Source organism: Grammomys surdaster, unplaced genomic scaffold, assembly GCF_004785775.1.
Source record: "Grammomys surdaster isolate TR1022 unplaced genomic scaffold, NIH_TR_1.0 126035, whole genome shotgun sequence".
NCBI classification, from domain to species: domain Eukaryota; kingdom Metazoa; phylum Chordata; class Mammalia; order Rodentia; family Muridae; genus Grammomys; species Grammomys surdaster.
Genome location: NW_021620848.1, coordinates 6,162,245 through 6,176,111, shown reverse-complemented (window position 1 = coordinate 6,176,111; position 13,867 = coordinate 6,162,245). Strand labels below are relative to the sequence as shown.

At 50.1% G+C, this 13,867-nt stretch overlaps 1 protein-coding gene across 4 annotated transcripts in view; it reads left to right on the top strand.

The window, feature by feature from the left end:
- The window catches only part of Dab2ip (DAB2 interacting protein), a 153,056-nt gene that overhangs the window by 82,301 nt on the left and 56,888 nt on the right, over nucleotides 1–13,867 (top strand). For all 4 annotated transcript variants that reach the window (XR_003709659.1, XM_028754675.1, XM_028754673.1 and 1 more), the window contains exon 3: nucleotides 88–221. Coding sequence is in view for 3 of the 4 variants with exons in the window: in XM_028754675.1 (XP_028610508.1) it covers nucleotides 88–221 (134 nt within the window). In the remaining variant the exon portion in view is untranslated. The remainder of the gene's footprint in view (nucleotides 1–87; nucleotides 222–13,867) is intronic.

Genomic DNA, 13,867 nt, shown 5'->3' with positions numbered 1-13,867 from the left:
GCCGTGGGCCGCGAGGGTGCGGGTCCCGGCCCGCCGCCGCCGCGCTAACCCCGCCTCCCCTTCCCCCTCTTGTCGCCCCGCGCGCAGGGCTTCCTCAGCCGCCGCCTCAAGGGCTCCATCAAGCGCACCAAGAGCCAGCCCAAACTGGACCGCAACCACAGCTTCCGCCACATCCTGCCGGGGTTCCGGAGCGCAGCCGCCGCCGCCGGGGACAATGAGAGGTGAGCCCGCCACCGCCCCGGCTGCGCCCCGAGGGCGCGGGGACAAAGCCCGAGCCAGGCAGGGCACGCTCCCGCGGGAGTGACGCCTCGCCGGCCTCCGGGAACTCCGGGAACGGGGCCCCCGTCGAGCTGGGGGACTGGGGTTGCACCCTTCGTTGCCTCCACCGGTCGCAGCTAGGAGGATGCCGGAGGTCCGGGGTGAGGCCGGGTGGCTAGTGCCCTCTCGGGCATGTGGGGTCCTGCCTCGTTTGGCCGAGGTGGGCATTGTTTCCCGGGCGGTGCGGTGCCTGGAGGTAGGGACGGAAGTGGCGCCTCCACCCTCAGGACCCATCCCCGGCCTACTGAGTCCCTCGGTGTCCGATACAAAAGGCATTTTCGGCTGGATTTTGCCCAGACCCGGCAGCGCTCGTGGCGCGGAAAAGGGTGAACATCTGGAGGGGAGGAGCAGGGGGCTGGGCCGCTTAGGGGGCACATCTGCGCTAAGTAGGGCACGTGCTCCGCTGGGGGCTGGGGCGAGCCGAGCAGGCAGTGCCCAGGCGCTGGGTTGATGGGCATAACCTAAGACCCGGGAAGATGGGCCTTCCCCGTACAGTCTGGGCAGCTGCTCTCCTCCTTTACCTCCCGCTCCCAGGGGTGTCTTCTATTCCCTGCTTCCTTCTGGGCAAGCCAGGAGCAGGTGTGGAAATTCCAGGGGGAGGTGGCTTGTGGGGCGGACGGGAGGAGAGGAGGTTGCTGAGCCTGCTCTGGAGTCACTGGCAATGTACAGGCTTCAGCTCGCAAGGGCAAGCCATCCTGTCCGTGCGGGGGCACTGGGCGGGCACAGCCTCTGGGGGCCTTGGTTCGCCTCCTTGAATCGTGTCAGCCACAGGCACCTTTCCACTTAGGCACAAGCACAGTGATGGATTCCTGTGCCAGTTAGAACGTGTCGTGGAGGTGAAGGAGCCAGTAGGCTCCAGGGAGGCTTTTCAGCGTTCAGTCCCAACATCTTAGGCTACTGGCACCTGCCTTCCTAGGTCTGTGTCCGTTTTACCATTGGCGAGTTGGCACTTCTTGTGCGGGAGGCACAGGTAGAATGATAATGTCTTTCCATTCCTCCTTGGTTCCAGCAAGCAAGGAGCCCAAGTTATCCTAACTTCTGCCCAAGGTGGTGTGACGTTTAACTGACACCTAATATCTTCCCCAGGGCACCCCTCCCATATCCCAATTAGAACCACTAGACCTTCCACATCTGTCAGCCCGAAGCTGTTCTTCAGTGCTTCCCCACCGCTGTCTGCACCTGGCTTCCCGCCTGGCTGCCAAGCCCTGCCTAAGGCAGGACCCCCCACCTCCAGCCTTTCACGGATGGCTATGGTGCCCCAGGGGACCAGGCGTTCCCTGGCAGGAAGATGCATCCAGGCCAGAGCTCTGTGCTGGGTGCAGCCACTGCGTCTTTGAAAATCTCCATTCCCATCTTTGTTATTATGTCTGTCTAGGCGGCAGGCCACCCGGTTTGCTGCCTTTCTCCTCCGGCCCCCACCTCCGGCTGTCTTCCCCCAAGAACATGCCCTTCTCTGCGCTTTCCCTGGCAGGGGTCCGGACCCTCTGTTCTCGTATGCGGGGGCTTGTGTACGTACCCCTTTTCGTGTGCATGTGTCGGTTGTCCGGAAGCAGGAGAGAGAGCAGGCAGCCCGGGACTCTGAGTGTGTCTGCCCTCTTGAGAGCAAGCGGCATGTATGTCGTGTTTACCTTCCACCGCTGGGAAGCCGGCACAAAAAAAAAAAAAAAAAAAAAAAAAGCCAGTAGGTGCTTGTCTAGCACCCCTAGCCAGAGTCGGAGCTTCAGAGCTTCGCTAAGATGACCTCGGAAACCTCCTGTGCAGTCTGGTCTCAGGTTAGCCTTGTTAGGGGGAGGGGGAGGGGGAGGTAGAGTCGGGTTGGAGAGTGAAACTACAAGTCCATTTCTGGAAATGTGAACCGCAGCAAGAGGAGCTGAATGTCATTGGTTGTGGTGTGGAATTGTCTTTTTACATTTTTCTGTAAACAATCTGTCCTGGTGGCCTCTCTGGTACCGGAAGGGAGCCCAGATTTCCCTTGAATAGTCAGGGAGACTGGGTTTGAATCCCTCTACCCAGTCTAGAAGCTAAAATGGGCTTTGCCAGGACTGGGGTCTTGATTTGTTGCTTTGTTCAGGAATAGATCTGCTGGCTGCTGTTAGGTGAATGGACAGATGTTTTTCTGGGGCAGTCCCTGGAGTCCTCATTCTTGGGAGTTGAGTACCATCAACTGTGGTAAACCCACTCCCACCCCTAATTTCACCGTCAAACCTGGGTGAGTGGAGAGGTGCCTCTTCATTCTTGTGGGTGTTGTGCTGCCCAAGTGCAGTAAAAGGAGCAAGGAGAGGTTGAATCCCCTCCACAGCACAGCAGTCAGTGGGAGAGCCCTGGGATAAATACAGAGACACCAAGCAGGGGGTGGATGCAGAGCAGGGATGGGAAGGATGGGAAGAGAGGCTTCCAGGGTTGCATGTATGAGCCCTGATCCCAGTGGCCCTCCCATGTAAATGGACAGTTTAGGGCTATCTAGTCAGTCCCTTGAGTGTAACTGGGTGAATCTGTCTGGTTTGTGTGACTGCTAAAGAGGTGTTGCATGTTAGTCAGTGTGCTGTGTGACTGCTGTGTTGGATAGGTCGTTTTTTGTTCTGGAATTCTCCACCCAGAGTCTGGAAACCAGGTGGTTCTGTGCTGGAATCTTTGAGATTCTTGGGAAGGAAGTATGCCCTAGGTGTGGGCTGCTATTGGTTGTGAGGCTTGGGGCAGGCCAGCAAGGACTTCAGGGCGCAAGGGCTACAGGACAGCTTTGAGTCTTTGTACTTGTTCTACTGAAAATGGCTCCAGGGGAGGTTCCTAACCCGTCTCCATGATCTCCGGGCCTCTCAGACACCAATTTCTCCTTTGGAGGCTTTGGCAGTAAGCACTAGAGACAGGTGATCATTTCTCTCTCCTGGGTAGCAGAAATGAGTGCTGGCCAGTGTGCTTTCCAGGTGAGCAGGGTGCTGGCAGAGCACTTCCCTTTTCAGCCTAGAAGTGTTGCTGCTTCATTTACAGGGTAGTTTTAATGTTGGTAAAAGCAATAAGAGATGCGGTGGCTATGCCTTCCCAGAATCAAGTTGCTTGCTCATTTATTGATGCTTCTGAGCTAGGAGGTCACCTGACACCCTTATCCTTTTCTCCTGATACTGTTTCTAGGAAGCACACATTCAGTGAGCTCCCCCCCATATAACCCCCCCTCCCCTAGTCTTCTGTCTGAACTTCAGAAGTGGCAAAACCCTCCTCATTTTTGCCAGTAGGCCTGGTGCAGCACTTAGCTTGGAAGTGCAGGTGGTCAGGTGCAGCTAAACTAGGCTGGTGTGTGTGCAGTTAGCTGCATCGTCTGTTCCAGGGAATATGCACAAATCAGTTTCCCTATCTGAAAGTTACTCATGGAGAGATTCCAGGTGTGTAGAACCAGGGAGGGGAGGTAATTGGAAGTTAGGGTTGGGGTTTGTTACAGGGATCCCCCTGGCCCCGAGTAGGCAGGTATGAGTTCTATTTCCAGGGGTGAGGTCATCCTTGGAGGAAGAAGCAGGAAGCTGGGTGAAGAACAGGTGGAAGACAGTGCCTTTGCAGTTGCTGTGCCTTTATAGTCTCAGTGCTGGCTCCAGGCCTGGGCTTGCTGGTCCCTGTCCTGCTGAGCACAGGGATGGGAGGTCAGGTGCTTGTCTGCATTCCTTTTGAACTGGTCAGTGAAGAAATAGTGACTGCGAGATGCAGTTTAGACAGCTTCTAGGTGTAGTGTGTGTGCGTGTGTGTGTGTGCGTGTGTGTGTGCGCTTTGGCTTCAAAGCCATCCCTGGAGCGAGTCGCTTAGACTTTGAGTGCCCCATTTTATAAATCTACAAAGTGAGCACAATGGGAATTATGATGGAGATACTGGTATCATACATTCAGTATTTAATCACAAGCTCCTGTCTCATTTCATGCAATTTCCTTAGCATTTAATACTGGATCTCACACATTTCTTAAATGTTTCTAAAATTTGATTAAGTTAAAACATAATATGTGAGAGATTAGCCTAACTGTAGTATTTCAGCAAGTATGGGTTGGAGGAAGCCATTTTGTTTGGTAGGCCTCAGTTTTCTCTTCTGTAGGCTGGACCAAGAGTCACTCATGTGGTATCATTCCAGAATTCTAGACAGCTTGTAGATGCTGCCTGCTGCTCCTGGTAGGAGGAACTGAGTTGTAATGGAGAGGGTTGCTGACCTTAAACAAAGCCAAGAGCCCTGGGAAAGGGGCCCTTCTTCCCGGCCATGCCTGGGAGTGAAGATCTTTCCTGTGTGTTTTACAGATCTATTTCTAAATGCCCATTGTTCCACCTCCTTCTGAGCCATCGTGACTTTAAGTCATCTAGCCTTTAGGCTTACTTTTCTTTATTAATAAAGCCTTGTGCATTCATTTTTGTCTGCATCTCTCTCATTTTCTCATGGGATAATGTTTAGAATTACTAAGCTAAAGAATATGAAGTTTGAAGTTTTTGACAAACACACACACCATATCAAAATCCAGCAATGGCTTATTTCCTGCCAGTGAGCTGTGAGACTGAGTGACCAAATGTCGGCGGTTTTTCATACCCTCTAAGAGATGAGTTGCCTGTCATTAAAATGGTCGCTTTCATTTTGGAGAGACAGAAAAACGACATTTCTTTATTTGCATTAATTTGCTTGTTAGTGGCTGAGTGCTGGCTGCTCTCTTGAGTCAAGTGGACCATGGTGCTGTTTCCTCGAGAATCACCTCTTCTGTCCTTGTATTCTGAATTTTCCCACAGAGCCCTTTGCAGGACTTTCAGTTGCTGTCTGGCCTTCCTCAGCACTGGGAGGCCTTGTGTGGGTGGGCCTTCCATGTTATATGAGCTATAATGGGAAATTATTAACTCCTGGTGAGAAAGACTCACATGGTTCTCATCTCTTTCCTCCTCCCCTCCTACCTCCTCCCAACATAAGGGAATCAGATTTAATTCTTAAACCAATAATCATTATGAAGAAGCTTATATTTAGGGTATCTGTCCTTCAGAGTAGGCAGATAGAGAAGGGGCTGAAAGGTCCAGGGAAACTGAGGCCATGTAACAACAGCCAGGCCTTGGTAATCAAACTGTCTCTCTGGGCACCACTTTACTTGGAGTCTCGTGAGCACAGGCAGGCCTCGCCAGAGCCATGTGCATGATTCTGAGTCTCATCTCTAGAGGAGAGGGAAGCCACAGAATGCAACCTGGATGCATGGAACAGCCGATTTATTTTTGCTTTCTCATTTTTATTGCCTTCCTTTTATATCCGCAGCTCCCTCGTGTGCCTTCTAGAGATCTGAGCTGGGTAATATTTTAAGGAATGGTGGAAATTAACTAGTGATCAGCCCCAGGCTGCCCAGCTGAAGTTTCATAGGCTGGGTAAGCCTTTCTTTCAACAAGCACACTTACATCTGCATACTTTTTATATATTTTACAAGTGTGCATTTGTCCTCAGGAAGATGTATTGTATGACATGTAAGCATTTTTGTATGTGTATTTTAAATAAGCATATATATAAAAAACTTTTGCAACAGTTTGGCATTCTGTTGGATTAGACTAAAGTTTTAAGATTTTATAGGTCAAATATAGGCAAATGATTCAATCTAAATACTCTGTGCTGACTACTGTATTACTGTGTGTTTACTTCTTTTTTTTTTTAAAGACATTTATTTATGTATATGAGTACACTGTACCTGTTTTCACACACACCAGAAGAGGGCATCGGATCCCATTACAGATGGTTGTGAGCCACCATGTTGTTGCTGCGAATTGAACTCAGGACCTCTGGAAGAGCAGCCAGTACTCTTAACCACTGAGCCATTTGCCCAGCCTTCTTTTATGTGTTTTTTTTTTGTGTGTGTTTCCGTGTGCTTATTCCCATCCACATATGCAGTTCTGTCTGGGCATGTGGCCATGCTGGCTCATTCTGTGAACAAGCTACCTAACTTCTTGGGGGTAACTTATCTAGCCCCAGCCCTTTTACTCCCTCTAAACCTCACTTGCTAAGTAGAGCCCAGGTCCTAGTGACAGCCAGCCTCGTGGGTACCGTGGGACTCCCCTAAGTAGCCTTGTCTATTTCCAGGCCCCATATCAGAGGCTGTGCAAATCGACTTTTTAATGGAATTCCTTTGCAAAATATTATTTGAACCAGAAAGTTAATTACTGAGCTCTAATTAACGGCTATTGCTGAAGACCACAGAAGCAAACTAGAGATCATAGAGAGACTGAAAAGGCAAGAAGGAAAACCATGCACCTCCCTGGTTGGCATGATGCCTTCTTGGGTGACAGCCTGTGTTTGGCTTCTCCCCACTCTGAGTTGTCAGCCCTGTTCTCTTTGAGAATGTGAAGGACAAAATGCCCCTTCCTCAGAGGAGCTCTGCTGGTTGCAGATTTCTGCTGCCCATGAGTCCAGAAGGGGCCCCTTGAACAGCATCCCATCAGGCAAGAGCCTTCAGTGGGTGTGAGCAGCAGGCCTGGGTTGAACTGAAGCTATCTCATCTTCAGAGCTCCCAGGTGACATGCCTAAGACCTACCCTCTGTGTATGTACTGGAGTTTCTTCAGTGATACTGGCCCTTTTCCTATTCATCCCATGCAAGGAGTACTTTCCATTAACCCAGCTGGAGCCTAGGTAGCTACCATGGCCAGACCCCATCATGCCAGACCCCGTCAAGAGCTTAGCTTCTTGCCCTCAGACCCCTTCAGTACTCACTGTAGTCACGTGCTGTCATCTGTCCCTTGGATGCTGTGAATGAGCTGTCTTCCTCAGTAACTCCTTTTATCACCATCCCATGTGCCTCTTACCTAAGAAAGACTCAGAGGTGGCTCTGTGGTGCACACGACATGGAAACTTCCCCTCCTAGCCCTGCAGTGCCCGCTTTCCCATTCCCTCCTGAATTAGCGTCTGAGCTTCGTGGGCATGTCCACCTCATGTGCTATTCTGCATGTACACTAAACACTTTGCTTGGAACTTGGGATGCAGGGACTTGTGAAAGCCATCACTTATGCACTACAAGTTCTGTCAATGCTAGGCAAGTAGTGGGGTAAGATCCCAGGAGAGGAAAGAAGAGAGTGTCCAGCCTGACCCCCTTCCTGGGGACTCTGGACATTCTTAGGCTAAGTGATCCCAAAGCTGGAGGTGAATCCTGATTCTGGCAGTATGCCAAGAATGCTCTTGCCTGCTCAGGAGACCTGCATGTCTCTGGCTTCTGACAGTGCTGAATGGAAATATTTACTATTGCTAGTGGGTAGCTTTGCATATGCTGAGAGATGGGCTAGTGGACAGCCTCAAGGTCCTGCTCCTTGTAGTGTCCCCCAAAAAAGATAACATGGGAGGCTTTTGCTAACCACTTGCTGGCACTCATAGATATCTTGGGACTCGTGGATAGGCTGGAGCAGGGGCTGAAAATGTCACAGGCACTGGCCTTTAAGTTCAGCTTTCTCATCTCTTGGGGTCCATGGTGTAGTAACTGACATCTCCCACTCTGTCACCTGCACCCTGAGTTGTTGTAGTACCTCCGGCTCCCTCCTCCTTTTCCAGTGGGAAGCGCCCACTAGGGAGCTGGGGTGCTCTTCAGCCCTCTCATCTGCCCTGGCAACTCCCCCTTCTCTGTTAACCCCTCCTACCTGCTGTTCTGACTTGTCTTGAACAAGCAGGGCCCTGCTCGATTGTACAGTCAGTCCAGCCTGATTGTAAAAGAACACATTGGGCAAAGATATAGATGATACCAGCATAGCACACACCCTAATAAGATGCGACATTTTCGTAGGGAGTTTTCATACTGAGGGCAGTGAATTAGTGTAGCATCTCCCTGTGCCCACTGACTAAGGGGAAGTTAATTTCATGCTCTGTCTTTTTGACATTCATAATCAGAGCGTTGTATTGCAGCTGCAGATTGTTAGCACGTGAAGAATGGCCAAGCCTCAACAATTACTGTTTCTGGCTGGGGAGGAGATTTACTAATGGATTATTCCTGGTCCCACCCCTGTTCCTGTTCCCTTGATGCCTTCTTTCCAGCCCCGCCCCCACCCCATCCCCCACCCCAGAAGGTAGTCAGGAAGCTCAGTCCCAGAAGTGGCTAGGGTGGAGTTTGCCATAGATGCTCCAGGTAGAGGAAGAGTCGTCTGATAAAATACAGGTTCTTGGGCCCTACCCGAGACTTGCTGGGTGACACTCTTTGATGGGTAAGTGTATTTCCTCAAAGTCTAAGAGCTGTTGCCAAACTTAAGAACCACTGTAGTGGGGCAATGATGTGACCCAGCTGGTGGCTCATCTGACATGCCTGGTGCTGTGTTTTTTGATTCCTCACAGCAAGGGGGGGTGGGAGGTTGTTTCCCATTTCACAGATGTGTAAAACTAAAGCCCAGTGTGTGAGTGGCCTTATGTCACTCTCAAGGGGCGCACCCTGCTCAGGGAGTTCATTCCCTGGCCAGAGCCCAGACAGAACTGAGATTTTATCATCATCTACTCCTGCCATTTGCTTTAAGGCTATAATACTTCTTAAAAGAATATCTCAAACCAAGAGCCCTATTGTTAGAAATAAGCTCAGGGTCAAAAAAGAGACCAGCACTCGTGGAAGTGTCTCCACAAGGCAAACCGTGACTCTTGTTAAGAGGGCGCTTGCTCTTCTGCTGAGGTGACTCTCTCCCACTGGTGTTTGCTATTGGACCCCCACTTTGTTTGGAAAGCATAGCTGTGCCAGTACTCTGGGCTGCCTGGAGGCGCTTGGATGAGGCCAGGCATTAAGACCCTGGTCAGCCGATGGAGAGGGGAGAGCAAACCTGGAGCTGCACAGGTCTCTATCTCCAGGTCTGGTGTTGAGCCCTTGCAAGTCACCAGGGCTCATTCTTTGCTCCAGCTCTGGTTCTAGGTGTGAAGTTGAGTGCAGAGAAGTGACTTCATTACCAGGATAAGCGGCAACCATGTAATTCCAGCCTAGTTCCATTAAGTCAAAAGCTCCTGGGGCAGGACAAGCCAGTGTTTTAGGGCTTGAGGGGTGTCCTGCCCATACCAGAGAGCTCTTTTAGCACAGCTTATGTGGGGGAGTATGGCTGCCAGTGGGTAGATTGTGCCAGTTCACCTACAAATGGTAAGTGAGGGAGAGGGTGAGGGGATCTGACTTGAGAGGCAGGATCTTGGGATTTGTAGCCCTGGCCACATACCTCAGACTCTAGCCCCTATAGTTCCCACACTACCACGCACTGAGGAGTCATGGGCCTGTCTGAGGCCCGGGTGCTACCTGTTGTTTCCCTCTGAGCCTCAAATTCCTTGTCTTAGTAAAGCAGGTCCAGGATTCCTGGAGGAAAAGCACCTTGGCAGGGCCAGCAGGCGAAGTCTTTCCTAGGCTTCAGTTCATTGTGTTCAGGTTGTGAAGCCCCTGGAGTTTGATGGACCATTGTAGCTGGGCAGGATACAGATCTCTGTGGTCTTGCTGTCTACACAGCAGGCTTCTCTTGGTCCTGGGATAGGCTTACCCACCACCATTGAGTAGCTGCTCAAGATTGACTGTGCTCGGTCTGTTAAGTATATTTGTGTTTCATCTTTTCAAAGCACATGGATAGGAGCCACTGGTATTCCTACCTCATAGTTCGGCCCTGTCTGTAACTTCCTGTTTCTTGTCTTCTTGAGATGACACTGATTAACAGTAGCTGTTGGGTGCTGGGTAATTGGCTTTCACAGTACCCCACTCCCCAAGTGGATGTGACTTTGGTGACTGCCTTGGAGGATCAGGGCAGAGAATATGGTGCTGGTGGATAGTTAGCTTTGCTCATTTTACTCTGGGTCTGTGAGAGAGGTGAAATGCTGCGGGCTTGACAAGTGGGCGACAGGCCACAGGCCTGGTCCAGGTTACCTGAAGTGGTCTCATCTTTGCCCTAGAGTTTAAGATGTGCAGCTTTGGTGCTCTGCATAGGAGTCATGAAAACCTATTCCAAGGTATTTCAGAACCTGTGGCTTGCTGCCTGCAGGGAACTTGGTGACATATACTGTCTCTTCAGACTAGGAGAAGGACCTCTCTCCTGTCTTCCATACTTTGAGCCCATAGGAATATTTCCCAAACTAAGTTCCAAAGAGTACCACATTCTTGCTGGTGGTAATGGGTTGGGGATGAGGGGTTTCTTAGCCTAAAGCCATCTTGGGTTAGTGGGGGGCAATCTCAAAATTGGTTCCAGAGGATTCTAAATATGGGAATACACGTTGTCTTCTGCAGGGGACATTTGTTTCTTTACCTCAAGGTTAGAGCCTTTGAGAGCTCCTGCAGTAAAAACAGCAGTTCTGCTTTATTTAATCCTGGGCTTCCTGCCCCCACCCCAACCCCAGGAGCAGCTGGAGACATCTGCAGGAGTGTTCTGCAGAACATCATTTGGTAAACATTAGCTTGAGGTGTTCCCTCTCATCAGAAGCATGTTTTTAAGACGGAACTTTGGATGCATTCCCTGCCTTCAGGACCTGCAGGAGTGAGCCTTGCATAATGGCGTTGCTGGCTCAAATGGCAGGGTGACGTGTTGGAAAAAGTTATTATGAGGTCCTCAGAGTTGCTCTTCAAAACAGCTCCCAAGTGTGTGTGTCTCTCTCTCTCTCTCTCTCTCTCTCTCTCTCTCTCTCTCTCTCTCTCTCTCTCTCTCTCTCTCGTGTGTGTGTGTGTGTCTGTCTGTCTGTCTGTCTGTCTGTCTTTCTTTCAGGAGTTAGTGGCTTGACCAGTTCTAATCTTAGCTAGGATATTGGGAGTTGTCCCTTTCTGGGATGAGTGGCTCCCCTACACACAACTGCTCTGGTTCTGGGTCTCCCATCCCCCTCAGGCACTCTCTGTGGAAGGAAGTAGTTGGGCAGAGGCTGTCCACAGATTTGCATAATTGTACTGTCCTCTGAATAATTAATAAAGCACTGTCCTTGCTGGGAGCAAAATGTGCGCCATTATGGATGGGTCTGCCAGGAACAGTTTCTCAGGAGTTCTTCCAGAGAATCCAGTGGTTCTTGGAGTCCTTGACCTTTCAAGGAGCCCCCTCTTTAAGAGAAAAATGGGGATACTGAGTGTTCTGGGGAGTTGCCAGTGTTCTACCCACATGGCCCTCATGCTGGCCTTGCTCCTTCTGGGATCCACAAATGGGAGCTCTGGTACACATGGGTCATGTGTCTGTGTTTGTCTGGTTCTCTGTTTCTATACAGTCTTCTCAGATGTGTGACCTACTGTTGTGGGGATCTAGCCCCCTTTTCTGGAAGCTGAAAGGTCATGATGCTTACCTATGGCTAGGACTGAGTTTTCAAGTAGGAAAGGAGGAAGGGAGGCATATCTGTCTACTTGGCATCCTCTTCCTGGATTCCAGTCTCCCAGTCTCTGGACTTCCAAAGTAGCCTGGAGCAGATTTCTTTTGAGATTTCCAGTCCTTTTTATTGCCTCTTGTTGAAGTAAATGTTCCTTTGGGTATGTGATTTCTTGCTTCTTCCCATTTCTTCCCTAGAAATGGAAGTTGCTCTGATAATACTTCTGGAATTAGGGAAAGTCCTGTTTCTCCAAGCCCTGACTCCCCCATCTTGCAGGTGTTAAAGTGAGCTGAGGTTGAGGGAATCCCATTGTACAAGCAGGCTGGGCAGCATCCAGTGAACCAGAGGAAGTAATTTTCTTTAGTCATGATTCCTCAACTTGAAGTGCTAATGTGTGTCTGAATCTGCAAGAGGGAGTCTAGGCTGCTTTGCCTCTTGACCACACTGACTGCACAGTATCTGTCTGCATATCTTTAGAATGGGACACCCTGTTCATAGGGAACAGACCAAGCTATCATGCTATAGCTGAATGTGCCAGCCCTGGCACACCCCTACTCCTTTTCTAAGCTTGCCTAATGTATGTGTGGTGCTCTCCCTCTCCCTCTCCCTCTCCCTCTCCCTCTCCCTCTCCCTCTCCCTTCCCCCCCTCTGTGTGTGTGTGTCTGGTGGGGTGTGAAAGTGTGTGTGTATACTAGATCACTTACTGCTTGACTTTCATTCCCCCTAGGGCTATATTAGAGCAGGAATCATCCCATTTTACAGATGAACTAGAGAGGCCCAGAGAGAGTGATTACCATACCCAAAGGCACAGAGTTTACACTTCAAATTTACATTCACCAGCTGGGCCTTGGGCTCTTTCCCTTGCAGCTACCAAGAACCATTTGCTCCCTGAATAAATGTTAGTCTGTTGGCTAGGTTGGGGACCTGTTGCTTCTCCAGCTGTCTTCCCCACTTGTTTGGAGTGTCTAGGGGTGGGAGATTAGTAAAATCTCCGTTTAATAGTTTTCCCCACTGTGGGGTTGGCTTTGGCACCTCTGTCAGTGTGAGCACAAGGCTATGGGATGCTCTGCGTGTCCAGCTCTTCCTGTCTATCTTTCCCTTCTCTCGCCTTGTGTTTTGGATGGGTCAGGTGTATTGAAGTATCCTAAAACTATGAGGAACTTGTCTTAGACTATGGTGGTAGGAGGGAAAGGAAGAATGTTCAGCCAGTTTGTCTTCCTCAGCCCTTTCTGAACCTAGAGGTTGGACAGGCAGCCTGAAGTCGACATGCTTTTGGCTAGGCGTGGGGATTGTACTGAGGTGGAGATATGAGTCAGGATTTGGACCAGCTGTTTCATATATCTGGAACTGGAATGGAATTTCCATCCTCACTCCATTGAAAACAAGCCATACCAGGCCTCACTGGTGAGCAGAATTCTACTTTGACACATGGACCTATGTCTGGTCCAGACCCCATTTTCTTGTGTGATGAGGCAGGTTCCCTGGGGTTTTGAAGTCTACGTGAGATTTCATATGTGATCATTCTGTCATATAGTGTTATCACTCTGTTATCTCATCACACAGTGGATCGTGTTTGAGACCCCAGAATCCTGACAGTAGATCCACATCAGCACCCTGAGGGTTTACCCCATCATGTAGGAAGAGATGGCCTAAGACAAACAGGAAATGATGTTTGTGCTGACATTTCTTCCACTTAGAAAATCAATATTCTGTGGTCTGCCTAATTGCTCTGTTGCTGCTAAATGAGTCATTATGGAAGGAAAATAGCAAGCTCATTGTGAGATTAATGGGAGAGAATAGTTGGCAAATGACTTTGGTTTGCTTCTGAAACTCTGAGAAGGTGTTACTATGAGAAATCTGGAGAGTCATGCAAGGCTAAGTTTCAGGCCGTAGGGAGACAGTAGCTGTTGGGTGGTGAGGTGCTAGAGGTGCCAGCAGGTCTAAGATCCCTGCTAGGCAGGACACCACAGGGACTGGAGCCTGTACAGCACAACCACTTTGATGGTCTTGAGGGAAGGGGCACTGCACTGTTCAGGTACAGTCACTTGTCAGGCATCAGGCAAGGCAGAGAGATGTAATGGTGGTAAAACTAGCCTGAGCATCTCCCCTAGCAAGGAGATAAGCTGGGGTAAAAGTGTCTCACAGGCAAATTACTGTCACACTGCCCAGTGGCAGTGAGTCCAGACCTGCAGAGGTTGATCCGGTGGGAGTGGGGTGGAAACAGTGAATTCCTAAAGCTCCATGGGCAGGTACAAGAGCTTATGCCTGTCCCATGGTCTGACAGCCTAAGATATAAACTTCTTACAAGTGTGGAA